The sequence below is a fragment of the Nannobrachium achirus genome (genome assembly GCF_963921795.1).
Source record: "Nannobrachium achirus genome assembly, chromosome: 19".
In the NCBI taxonomy this organism is placed as follows: Eukaryota; Metazoa; Chordata; class Actinopteri; order Myctophiformes; family Myctophidae; genus Nannobrachium; species Nannobrachium achirus.
In genome coordinates this window covers 21,753,378-21,767,100 of record NC_137826.1, presented here as the reverse complement: position 1 = coordinate 21,767,100, position 13,723 = coordinate 21,753,378, and the positions used below count along the sequence as shown (strand labels likewise).

At 41.9% G+C, this 13,723-nt stretch overlaps 1 protein-coding gene across 1 annotated transcript in view; it reads left to right on the top strand.

Annotated features, from left to right (window-relative positions):
* nrxn2a (neurexin 2a) overlaps window positions 1-13,723 on the top strand; it is a gene marked incomplete at both ends in the record, with an annotated part of 219,172 nt that overhangs the window by 192,610 nt on the left and 12,839 nt on the right. Inside the window, 1 exon segment of the mRNA XM_080749320.1 lies at window positions 13,531-13,702. Coding sequence (XP_080605446.1) covers window positions 13,531-13,702 — 172 coding nt within the window.

Below are 13,723 nucleotides of genomic sequence, written 5' to 3'. Positions count from 1 at the left end.
AGAATCGATTGAATCGATACTACCTACATGTGCATTGTATTTAACATTTTTAAGAAGAAAATATTTAAAGGAGGGGTTTAATTACTTTTCCTTTCCATATAGCTACACTGGTCTATCGATAAATGTGTGTAATCTCTGGGTTCATGTCAAAGCGCAGGTTTGTTAATATATAATGTCCATGTATTTGGCAGATAATCACTGTGTTTAATTATTTATATCCATAACAATACATGTTTCCCTTAAAAACGTGCACTATCCACACCTTTCACACAGATTTAATTTCTTTGCTAAATAGTTACTATATCGATTTTAAATCATTCAATCGAATCGTATCGTATCGCCATGAATAAACCAATATCGTCCATGTATCGTATCGTCAACCATGTATCGTGATATGTATCGAATCGCTATTAAAATGTATCGTTACACCCCTAATGATTACCTTTACCTTTATCAATACGACGCGACCAATACATAACTCTGTTTGTGTGTGTGTGTGTGTGTGTGTGTGTGTGTGTGTGTGTGCGCGTGTGTGTGTGTGTGTGTGTGTGTGTGTGTGTGTGTGTGTGTGTGTGTGTGAGGTCCTGCCCTAATGAATGTACATACTGTATGTGTACAGTATGTGATTGTTTTCCCTGTTTGCGTGTGTATGTGCATGCACAGCTGAGTCTGTCTGTTGTCCATATGTCTGGTAGCGTGGAGCAAAATGTTATCCCAGAACCTGCTGGTCTGGGCCTTGAGGCTGTGCTAGCGCTTGCCAGATGGTAGCTATGGTTGGGGTGGCTGAGGTCTTTGATAATCCTACAGGCTTTACTCCCATTTTGTCCTGTGTTTAGTATATTCTATGTGGATACCACTGATGCTCTGGGCTGTCCGTACGGTCCTCTGCAGCTCTTTGTGATTGAGGGGACTGCAGTTCCCATGCCAAGTTATGATGCATCCAGTCAGGATGTAGCACTTGCACAGCAAAGGTGTTCATTTATTACCCTTATGGCAACGTTTTACACTTTCAGAGGTGGATGAACTTCTGTAGTTTACATCACTGCTTCTTTATATTCTCAAGATATTCTCAGCAAAACAACAATTGCAAATGGTGCATTTATTTAGTGCCGTTCTTCAATGGGCTATACAAACTGCATTACCTTCACACATTCACACACTAAGCAGGTACCGACCTGCTCATTGGAAGCACTGGCGTTAAGTGTCTTAATCAAGGACACTTTGACACGGAGCTAGAGATCGAACAAGAAGAACCTTCAGATTGCAATACGGCCACTCTAACTCCTGAATGTCATTACCTCCTGCAGAGCTTTCTGATTGAAATGTGATAAGACCAGACCAGAGTCTTGCTGTCAGATGCTGCTGTTTCCAGTATTCAGATTAACATTAAGATTAAATGGATAACAGACATGCCCTGGTGGCTCACCTTTTACAGACCTAATTGATTGAAGTCTAATTGATTGGACACTTACATGAAGCCTCTCTTCACTGAATGATCTGATAAAGTAGAAATGCCCTAAAATAAATGTAATCAGTAAAAGGAAATATGTTATGGTATGTTCACACCGTTCTCTATTCGTTCTCCTTTTCGTTTGGACTCCAACAGAGTCTAGACGTTCAAATTGAACTTAAAACCGTGAGCTTGTGAACTGGTCTTGACAAGCTTAGTGAAGACTTGTTACTGCTTCCAATCCACCACAGACAAGGGCATGCTTTGAAACTGAAAGGCAGAGAACAAAATAAATCTCAAGTTTAGTGAGGTGGTGAGTGCAGTTGACAAAAGTATAGCATTTGCTATGACATGCACGACACGTCATGTATGATCATGTATGATGAACAAATTTCCAAATCAGTTTTGCATTTCATCACTGTCCAGCAGAAACCTTGTATCTCCAAGTTTCAAATTTGCTATTTTCTTCATAAATGAAAGCCCTGCCTCATCATATAAGAATGTTGCACAAAACTAGTGAAAAAAAGCAGATCTACAAGCGTGCTTGTAGATCGTCTATTTTCATTATTCGGAAACCTTTATTTTTAATTTTTTTTATGATGAATATAAACAGTTTTAGACATACAAGGCTTCCACCCGACAACAGCGATTTTCTTTTTCTGGTTAAGTGGGCTGTGTTCGATAAAATCCAAGGCACATATCAATGTAAACTAAAATAGCTGTTAAACAGGCAACACATTTAGCCCAGCAAATGCTGGGAGCTGTTAACAACAACAAAAGGCAATGCAGTAAAAAACGCTCTCCATCCTATTCCTAGTTAATTGGCGATGCAAGTTAACTACACAGCAGGCATCCCTGTGCCTCACTGAAGTTCTTTTGATATGGACTAATTTAAGTAGTACTATAATTTTCAAATTTGCAAAATTGGCCTGCTAGCAATAAATGTAGTGTAGGCCATTATCTGCATGGTTGAAAATATGTTTGCACAAAATACCACTGAATCTTGTTGATGATGTCAGTCATGTATGATAGTCAGACAAGAGTTTGAAGACATCCATCTGAAGGCAAAAAAGTCTTGTTGTCAGTGGTCAGTGTCAGATTATGCCCAAATGTTATGCCGGGAATTGGTGTTTGTTGCCACAAATTAGCGCTGTTAGGTGTAGTTATTCGCACTGAGCTGGATTAGAACCTCAGTCTCCTACTCGCCAGACTGACACACACCATATCGTTCCGAAAGGGTTGAGCCCTAGGGCTGTTGTGGGCCGGGTCTTGGCTGGGTGCTACAATCACCCCCTGATCTTTGGAGCGCGTCTTCGTGCTTCAGAATTCACGCCGCCGCAAACACCGTCCTTCATGTCCCTCGCGCGAGGATCTCGCGCTCCTCGTCCTGCCGCATATGCCAGAATGTGATTTACTGGCTGGGGGCTGCAGGGGCATAGCCTCGCGTTGCCAGACCGCCTCATCCACCCCCCTGGTTCACTGTTTATATGAGTGATGTCATGTCACGCCAGAACTTTATACAGTTTACAGTTTAGGCATTTAGCAGATGCTTTTAATCCAAAGCAACTTACAATAAGCAGGTAATATATCACTATAATAAGCTAAACAACAATATAACAAATGCATAGGAATATCAATCTAGAAAAACAATAGGTAGACCATGTACCTAATCAGTAAAAAATGTTTCTAAGCCCTAAAATGCTAACTAGCTCCATGTATGGTCAGTGAGTGTTACAGTAGTGGTATGGGTTTGGGTGGAGTCTGAAGAGGTGCGTCTTCAGTCCAGAGGTGCGTCTTCAGTCCAGAGGTGCGTCTTCAGTCCAGAGGTGCGTCTTCAGCGAAAAAGAGATGAAGAAGAAAGCGAGAGGGAGGGACTAGAGCTCGATCAGTGAGAGGGAGACAGAGGGACTGAGGGAGAGAGGGCGGACGAGTGAGAGGGGGATGGTGGGAGAGAGAGAGCCTATTTCATGCACACAATAACCCAGCCAATGCTGGTTACCAGAATCTGTTTGTTTATTTGAAGCCTCACTCCTCTATGCACAATAACATTGGCAAAGCTGGGCAAGCTGATAATGCGTCAGAAAGCACCTTGTTTTGTTCTTGTATTTGTGTGTGTGTGTGTGTGTGTGTGTGTGTGTGTGTGTGTGTGTGTGTGTGTGTGTGTGTGTGTGTGTGTGTGTGTGTGTGTGTGTGTGTGTGTGTGTGTGTGTGTGCGTGCGCTCAGTGGGATGAAGTTGTACAGTACCTTGCTATCCATCAGTTGTAGAAAAGTGCTAAAATGAGACAAAAGACGAAATGTAAGACTTAAGCTGTGTCTGTTTCTGAGTCACAAAAAGAAAATCCTTGAATTATCGACTGAAAAACACCTAATGGACTACAGTACTTCTTTCCAAAATAGACCATGTCTAGTGTTTGAAAAGTGGCCTTGATAGCTAAATTAATCTATTATCCTTTCTGGGTGCATTGTATTTAGCCCTTTTTGTGGGCCATCTAATCGATCAGTAATCTAATCTCATTTAACAGACTGAGTGTAGAGTTAGTGTAGAGTTACATACTGTACAGCAGGTGCACTAAAGCTTGTGCTGATCTTATTTGGTGCTGCCCATTTGATACAGTTTATGATATGACAACCACAGAAGGTAGGAGGAGGATTGTCATGGTTATTTTAGAATGAGTTTGATTCCAGTGAACACAATTGGTCTTGTTTGCTGGAGGGAAGCTGGATGGGGAGAGCATTATTTGTCACTGCTCTAGCAACTCCTACAGGTTGGTTAAGGGCACCTGGCCTACTGGTCTAGGCACATACCACATAGGCATTGCCACATTGGCCAGGTTTCCCAAAGCGATTTTTGCCCATCGTAGCTCACGCATGGTCGTAGAGACCAAGCCCCGACCGTCATGTTCCCGTGTTTACATGGGTTGGAGCAGAGCAACTTATTTAGCCCCCTACAACTACACCATCATTCAGATTTCACAAACTAAGTGCTTAATAAGGTCTCACTCCTGTCTAAATACGGTACGGCATTATATAATTACCCGTATCCTCCGTGTTCTTTAATAGGTAGCCTTTTTATCCCATCACTTTCTGTTTTCCCATGTATTTCCTGGTGTTCCCCATGCGCACCAACCCCATTGAGATAAACAGACAGTGATCGGATAAAAAGGCTTCTTATTAAAGAACACGGAGGATACGGGTAATTATAGAACGCCGTACCGTATTTAGACAGGTGTGAGACTTTATTAAGCACTTAGTTTGTGAAATCTGAATGATGGTGTAGTTGTAGGGGGCTAAATAAGTCACTCTGCCCGAAACCGATGTAAACACGGGAACATGACGGTCGGGGCTTGGTCTCTACGACCATGTGTGAGCTACGATGGGCTAAAATCGCTTTGGGAAACCTGGCCAATGGTATTGATGCCTGACAGCGTCGCCGGTTCGATTTCCGAACAATTGCCGCATGTCACTCCCCATCTCTCCCCCCATTTCCTGTCAGTCTACTGTCCTATCGAATAAAGGCATAAAAGCCCCAAAAAAAATCTAAAAAAAGAAAAGAACCAGTAGTGATTCCATGTATTGGAGGAGGCATGTGGTTTCAACACCATTCCTATTGGACCAACCTGTAAGGGTCAGCAGTGACAAGATTACATGAGTGTTTGGGGAAATCAGGGAATTAGCACAACGAGAGAAAAGTGGATGTGTTGGATATGGAAATGTTTTGTTTTCTTTTGGTTTTTATCGTCACCTTGGTTTGAAACTCAAGGCAAACCGCCTTTGCCTTGACTAGTGTGAATGCTCACAAAGTGACTCAAAAATTCACCACCATCTGCTGAGTGTCATGGCCCTGCAGTAAAATGTGGTAATTGCCATCATATTGTTATTGCTGTTTCTCAGGAATAAAAAGACCTTGGAAGGATTATTAGGTTGCTTATTTTCTGCTTTATACAGTATGAGCTTCCTGGTAATAGATAAAGAAGTGCAGATGGCATATATGTACACTGGTCAATCTCTAAAGCCTGCCTCAAGGCAGACTTGATAAGGAAGAAGCAAAATGATATATGAGTATTATCTACTGGGACTTATGGTTTTGGACAGTGTGAGGGAAATCACATAAGGATTCTTGTAAAGGTTCATTGGGTTTTCAGATGAGCTGTTACAGAACTAAACTGACCTAAATCGACAGCTTTGCTTGGCGTTTATTCAACGCTGCAAGAGGATGAATAATTGCAGTCTGAGTTAATCTCAAGAGTTTATATTAGTATATGAAGTGCATAAATATTCTAAATTACCATCAGTCATAATTGTGATTTTCTTTTTTCTTTTTTTACTCACAAAAGGCCTGTATCATTAATATAAACTCATGTAATTAATACATAACTACCGAACATGAAAGTTTTATAGAATACTATATGGCCATTATAATAATAATCAAGTTCCAGAGATGTACTGTAACTCCGTTCAAAACAGTGAAACGGGATGTTCATGGTCTAATGGGACTTTTATCACCCTTGGATCTGCATCAGCTGGTATCTTAACGATTGTAACAAGAAGGTTAACTAGTGTTTAATGAGTGGCATCTGGTGGACAACCTACTGTTTTTTTTGTATTCTATGAAAATGCAAAAATGATTTGCATGATAAGACAATACAAGTAATGTCTTCAGATTGCATCAAATGAAATGACACAAAAGAAATCCTAGTTTTCTGAGCGCTACACTATCTCTCTGCATTTGATGTATGTGTTTACCAAAAGTCACCATGTTCAGAGATCATGAGAAATGTTAGTGATTAGTTAATATTATGGAAAGTACTAACATCTGAGGCTCAACGGCTGTCAGTATCACACTCTACAGTCAGGTCATTTTATATACTGTATATATATAAGGTCAGATCAGGGATTTTACAGCAAAGTCTTACGGGAACACTCAGATGTTTTCAATAAAAATCTCTAAAGCTGCCCGCTGGCTACTGCTGTCATCGTGGTGTGATGTGTTGCAAAGAGGGAATTATGGAACAATCCAAGGCCGTTGGACATGGCTCAATAGGGATTTTGATATACAGTACATTTCCTTTTATCAGTTTTATTGGTGTGTAACACTGTTTGTATCGGATTCATTGAGCAAAGTGCTCTACAGAATTCATACCAAATCTTTTCTCTACCTCCCAGACAGCCGTCTAACAGTAATTGCCCAATCTTTGTTCTATTTAAATAAGGCTTTTATCTTTTCCACACCTCGTCTTTCCATTCCCTATCTAATTTCTCTTTGGATGGCTGTCCGACCACCCTTCAAATTTCATTTCAAACTGCAGTACTGACTGTTGTTTCGGTCTCTCTGTTCATATCATTCACAGTCCCACTCGATTGTCGGGGCAAATATGGCTGAAGTTTGCTGTGTCTTACAATAACTGATGTGCATTGTGATTGTATTCCATTTCTGGTCGTCTTGCCTCGTTAATAGGAGCACCACATCTTTTGGAATCAGCGTTAGCCCTCTGCCCTTTGTGTGACCTCTGTCTTTGAGCCTTTGTCAAAGCTAGGTTGAGACAGAAGACGGCTGTCCACAAAGAAAGTATTGGATAGAGTAGCCGTTAAACGGGCAGCACAATTAGACCAGCAAATCGTTGTTGTCAGGTGGAAACCCTGGAATGTCCAAAACCGTTTGTTTTGTATTTATCATTTAAAAAATGTACAGTAATTTAAAATAGTGAAAATCTGCTATTTTCACTTGTTTTGTGCGACAGTCTTGTATGATGAAGCAAGGCTTTACTTTATGAAAAAACATACAAATTTGTCACTTACAAAATGCTGGGAGCTGTTAACAACAACACAAGGCAATGCAGTAAAAAACGCTCTCCATCCAAACAAATCAAGTAACACATTAAATAAAATCAAACTTTATTTACAAAGCACAACAAAACAACAATGAGAAAGTATGCAAGTGCAACAACAACAAAGTCACACATCACATACTACAAACGGATCAAGACATACGCTTAAGTGTGATTAAATGCTAAATAATAAAAGTGTGTTTTAAGAAGGGATTTAAAAGCCTCGATAGAATTAGCCCTTCTAATAAAGAAGGGCAGGCTGTTCCAAAGCCTAAGAGCGGCAGCAGCAAAGGTGCGGTCACCCCTACTCCACAGCCCGATATTATTGGGAACCTAAATGGAACTGGTTGACTGACCTCAGTGCTCTGAGTGGGTGTAGGGATCAAGAGTTCAGGCAGGTATAAGGGGGCCAGGCCGTGCAAGGTTTTGTAAGTAAATAAAAGAAGCTTAAACTCGTTTCTGAAATTGACAGGGAGCCAGTACACCATATAACCATATAATGATTACTAGACTACAATTAAAATGGAAGACATGAACAATTTGTAAAAATGTAAAATATTACAAGGCCTGAATCTCCTCTTGCCGAACACATATTTATCTTAAACATCCCGTACAGCAGTGCATGCAGGGAAGTTACAGGTGGTCCAGCCAACACTGCTACAGCTGGCTAGAGCGGCACCCTGTGCAGCATGCAGGAACCAAGGATAACGGGCCTGTGGAGGGAGGCAGGGAAGACGTTTCCCCTTAATACACAAATGCATTTTACATTAAGTACATTAAGTTTACATTAAGGGGACAGTGTCATGCTTTGGATGTGCCTTTCAATGACTGTAGTTGATTGTTATCATAATCCATTGAACTAATTGTAGGCTATTTATTTTATTTAGAAATAATAATAAAGTACACACAACAAATAGAGAAGCACAGCAATAACCTGAAGTAAACCACACAAACAAAACAAAATCAGACACCGGCAAGAACACCGAAACAACCTGACGACAACAGTCTGCCTTCCTCAGTGTGCCTAATTCCCATGATTCATTTAGCATGCAAGTACAGGGCTGGCATGCTGATATGGACCATGGTCATTACATCATCCTGACTCATATTTTCGAGATCGATGTTTGTGTGTAAACACAGACAATGTCACGACCAAAACCAATTTTGACAGATTTAAAATACATTTTACCCCAGTGACGTCCCTTTCCAGCAGAGATTTGGTGCTGCTAACACTTAAGATTTGACTGTAGATTTAGTATATGTATATGATTTTAATTACAAGCCGGAACATGTGCAGGTTTCTAATCAAGAGGAAATAAAATGGTCTGAATTAGTCACAGTAGATGGAGACAGTGAGACGGCATAAAATGGACGCAGCTAGTCAGATACGGTGTCTATGATAATAAGGCTCAGGTCCCCAGCACATTTTGCAGTGCTGAAATTGAACAGCATAGCCGAAAACAGAAGCCACTATTGCTGTATGTTTCCCTTCAGCTGTGTGTTTTCCTGTATTTTAAGTTTCGAGGTATCCTTTTTTTTCCCACTCTCAAATTTATTCAGATGTTTTTAGCCATGGCCCACGGCTGTGGGAATGCACAGTGCTGTGCATCAAAAGAGTAGCTGCAGGTTGCCGAAATCTAAGAACCCCCTCACACTCACTCTCCAGCTCAAGTAGGAAGCCAGCTGCTCCCAGGAAATGCCTCTCGCAGAGCTAATGCCCTCTGTCAAAACAACTAGGTAGGAGGCTGGGTAGCCGTGACAGAATGTGCCAGACTAGCTTAATGTACCAAAACACATGGATATTGAAGTAGTACCCAGGAAAGAGAAAACTGCAAAAGGCCGGGCACTTGTTTATTCAAGCTTTTAGCAGAGTGAAGAGGGTCTGCTTTGAGTCAGCAGTCAACCAGGTGGATTGGAGCCATATTGCGATTCCACTGTGAAGCTGAGTCAGCACAATGAGGACAGGCCTACATTTTAGCATAAGGAAACCCTGTGGCCTCCTCCTTGGTCTAATGGCCCCAGTGCTCCGTTATGCCTTATGAATACTAAATATGGACAGAGCCCTATGCTCTCTTTTCAGCATCAACCGTGACAATGGATGGTCTGCTTTTGTTGCAAATAGCTGGTTGAGAGACAGTTGTTCATTGTTTTGTACAATATTCAACTAAGAATTATCTGCATTAGAAATGGACTGGATATGAGCCGCCCACACTTTGGGCGGCCACAGCTGATTATACCAGCCGTGGCTCATGCATTATGCACAAAGTGCACATTTGTACCAAATCTCTTCCCGTGGTTGCTACTTCCATCATGAAAGCCATAAGAAAATCAAGCAATGCAATATTGCAATATTCCCAAAAAACCATGCACTCTTTAGGAGTGTCATTATGCCTGCAGCTGCCCTGTGGCTGCCCTAACAAATGGTGCCAGGATAACCGATGATCACCTTTTGGTGTTCAGGGCATTTAGGCCGGGCCTGCGTTGCTCAAATGACCCCCCTCTGTTGACCTCCTGGTTGAACAAAACAGGGGCCGTCTAATCCAGTAAAGCAGTTGAGGTCGAAAGCCAAATTAAGAGGTGGTGCGCTGGGAGTGTTTCGACGAGCGAAGTGAAGCCGAGCATGGCGACGGCAGCGTGTAGCATCACCCCCGGTTACACGGGCACTGTTGGGAGAGAGAGCACTCCCTCCGTAGAAGTCAAAAGGTGCCATCTGTGGCCTAGAAAGTGATTAATGAGACTCCGCAGGTCTCCGAGAGCAACCGACGGTGCCAGTGTTTTTAATACCGAACACCTGCCAACGCCATTTTACTGTCAGCCCCGAATAAAAGGGCAGTGTGGGATTTTGGAGGCAGAGATAACGGGATGACAGTAAGGCACTGAGGCCAGGTTTACACAGCCGCTGTCACAGGCGAGAGAGATGTGTTTTCGTCTGCACGGTTTAGGTAATGCTTTCTGCGTGCGCTCCCCACTGAATACAGTCCTCACGTCCGTACCATCCTGCTTTGTTCACTTCACTTACATTTTCCCTTGCCTCGATTAACAGCTTATCGTCGTTGTCGGGTGGAAACCTTGTATGTCCAAGACCGTTCGTTTTGTATTTATCATTTTAAAAATGAACTAAACTAGTGAAAATAGCAGATCTACAAGCACACAACGCCTCGCACCGCGAGGCGTTGTGTGCTTGTAGATCGGCTGTTTTCACTACTTTTGTGCGACAGCCTTGTATGATGAAGCAGGGCTTTACTTAATGAAAAAACATACAAACTTGAAACTTGGAGATACAAGGTTTCTGCCCGACAGTGACGTTATGCTTCTCTCTACCAGTCTCATGTCTGACATTTCCTATCCTGGCACTTTACTCTTGATCGTTCACAGATCACACAAATGTCGTCTAGGCATTTTGGATACACATTAGCCCTTGTTTACTTTATATGCTGCTGTAGACACCGGATAAAAAGCATCAGTTGAATGCCTGAGTTTCTAATCTTGCTGTTAATTCAATGCTATGAATGATGAACAACCTGGTTACATAACATGGCTCCTACTCGGCTTAGGTTAGTCTACCTCCTCTTACATTACCTTACCCTACAGTGCTATACCTCACCTCACTCTAATCCTTTCATCTCATCTCATTTGATCATATATCATTACCTTTCATCGTATTTCATTTTTAATCTCACTGTAGCTCCTCTTATCTCATCCCCACCCAACATTCTGCCTCTTCAAGGTAATGACAATGTGAAGCTAATTATTGTCATCTGTTTGGCACTAGGATGCAAATTATTACCAAGAAGCCAGGACACAAAATATTAAATAACACTAATGTGTTGTTAATTTCCTTGGAACTCACTGGAAGATAGACAACCAGTATTAACAGACAACTATTTATGTCATGTATTTAAGTTCTCATTGAAAGATGATACAATTGTGAAGACATTTACCATGTATTTATTCTTACATCCCTGGAACATGAAAATGTTATTATAACATAAGTTGAAGCATTTGAATCATTTGAAGGGACTATCAGAGTTGAATGCACAAAAAGAACGTCCCTGTTCTCTCTCAAAATAGCTCTCATGACCAAACAAGAAGAGAAAAGAGAGTACATAAAAAAAGCAGAATCAGAAGCATGGGATTACAGTAGTTCTTTATGGTAAACTCACCTTACCTGAAGTTCATCATTTGGTATCTGTAACAATATATTGTGTAAAAGCAGGGCTTATGTCAATTCAATACACTTTTGTAAGTAACTCTTTGCTCTCAGTAATTTAAAAAGTTGCCACTTTTTACAGAGTTTTGAGCAAAGGCAGCAACACACACACACACACACACACACACACACGCACACACACACGCACACACGCACACACGCACACACGCACACACGCACGCACACACACACACACACACACACACACACACACCCTGAGGATTGGCTGGGGAAGCAGCTCTGACCTTTCAAAGAATTGCTGGCGGTCAACGAGGAGAGGAAGGAGAAATGAGAGAAAGACAGATAGAAGAACTTGGTCGACCAAAGGGGAAACAGCAGGACTCTGTCAACAGTCATCCACATCAAGGAATCGGAGTTATTTGCCTCCTTGGGAGGACAATCCCAAAGAAGGAAGGAAACTATAGACCCCTGTATCCCAAACAGTGGGTCGGGACCATAGAGTATATATCTAACATATAATTCTCCAGGTCAGTCAGTAGGTCAGTCAGTCAGTCAGTCAGTCAGTCAGTAAATGCTTTTCCACTACAAACCACCCACCAACAGGGGGTGGTGACGTGCGGACTGAAGTTGCAGTGTCTCTCTCTCTCTCTCTCTCTCTCTCTCTCTCTCTCTCTCATATATGTGGTTTGCCTGCATGCACGGGTCACTAATGCACCGGGTGCATTTGATGTGTGTCTTATCTTCCGACGGGTATGGCAAGCGCATACATCCCCATATTCTATTCACCTAATTTAGCTGTTAAATTATTTGTATCCATCAAAAAAATATACACTCCTCCATGGGTTGCTCCTTACATTATGATGCTCCCACATTCTCACACACGCACCAGTTACAGTTAATTTCTCCATAACCCACACTCTGCACATATATTGGAGCACATATCTTCAAACGGGTAAGGTCTAGTATATATATAATAGAGAGCGGACCAGTCCCGCCCCCAGCTATCATTTCAATGTAAGTGCTCAGTGGCGTTTTGAAGCATGCGGAAGTAGCTGAATTCCAGTGCATTGTGGGTGAATCCAGGTGCATTCTGGGGGAAATTGGTCTCTACCTAGAGACCAAAATGTTTGACGTTGAGACGTAATGACGTCACGAACGACGTCGACGTCCATTGAACCCTATTGTAGACCCCAGCGGCGAGCTCTTATGCTCGTGCATGTATGTTTCACCTCGCCTGAAATTCCAACTTTGGCCAGTAGGGCGGCCGCTTCAACGTTTACAAGCCGTTCTGGGGGCTTTGTCGGGACTCGGGACCTAGGGGTCTTTGGGTCGCGGAACAATTGTTCTGGGTTGCGAGTAAATATCTTTTTTAAATAAAATGGAAAAAAATCTATAATCTATAATCACAAATAAATACATATTTTTTAAGAAGTAGTGAATAGTAGGCATACAAGTTCACAGTATAGATCTGCTATTTTCACTAGTTTGAGTCCCAGGCAAACATATAATTTCTCTTTTGGGTCTTAAAAGTTAAAAAGTGTGGGAACCATGTATAGACCATTCCACACAAAGTGGCTTTATTGTCTCACCAGGCCTGCAGCAGCCATAACAGCAACCTTCTCTTATTTAACCTTTATCTTCCACGCAGTTAGAGCCTGCAGCTTTTTTTGTTTTTGCTTTTTTTAAAGCGTAATACGTCCAAAGAATATATTAACCATCCAATCTGTTACCCAAATGTGACGTACTCACACATTTAAGAGACATTGGAGCACAGAGTGTGTCCGTAATTATAGCCAACTGAGACCAAGTGCTCTTTGGAGAGGGTTATCAAAATTCTAGGTTGTCTTATTGAAAGAGAAAAACATCATGATAACTACTTAATAGAGGAGCAAGACTGTTAAAGTGTTAAAATGTCAGGACTTATGGGACCTTCCAGCCTTTTCAAAGTGTCATTTGTTTTCATTTTATTATTTTATTCAAAAGAGGATATCTTTTAAAACAGATCTCTTCTACTGTGCGATAGCTTGCCCATTCGCTCACTCTTGCTTTCTCTGTTGTCTCTCTCCTTGTCTTTCACCTGCAGGATCAAGGAAAGATTGGCGTCATCTTCAACGTGGGAACAGATGATATCACCATCGATGAGCCTGCGATCATTGTAAATGATGGCAAGTACCACGTTGTGCGCTTCACGCGCAGCGGTGGCAACGCCACTCTCCAGGTGGACAATCAGCCGGTCATAGAGCGCTATCCACCAGGTAAGCTCAGTGAGGAACTGT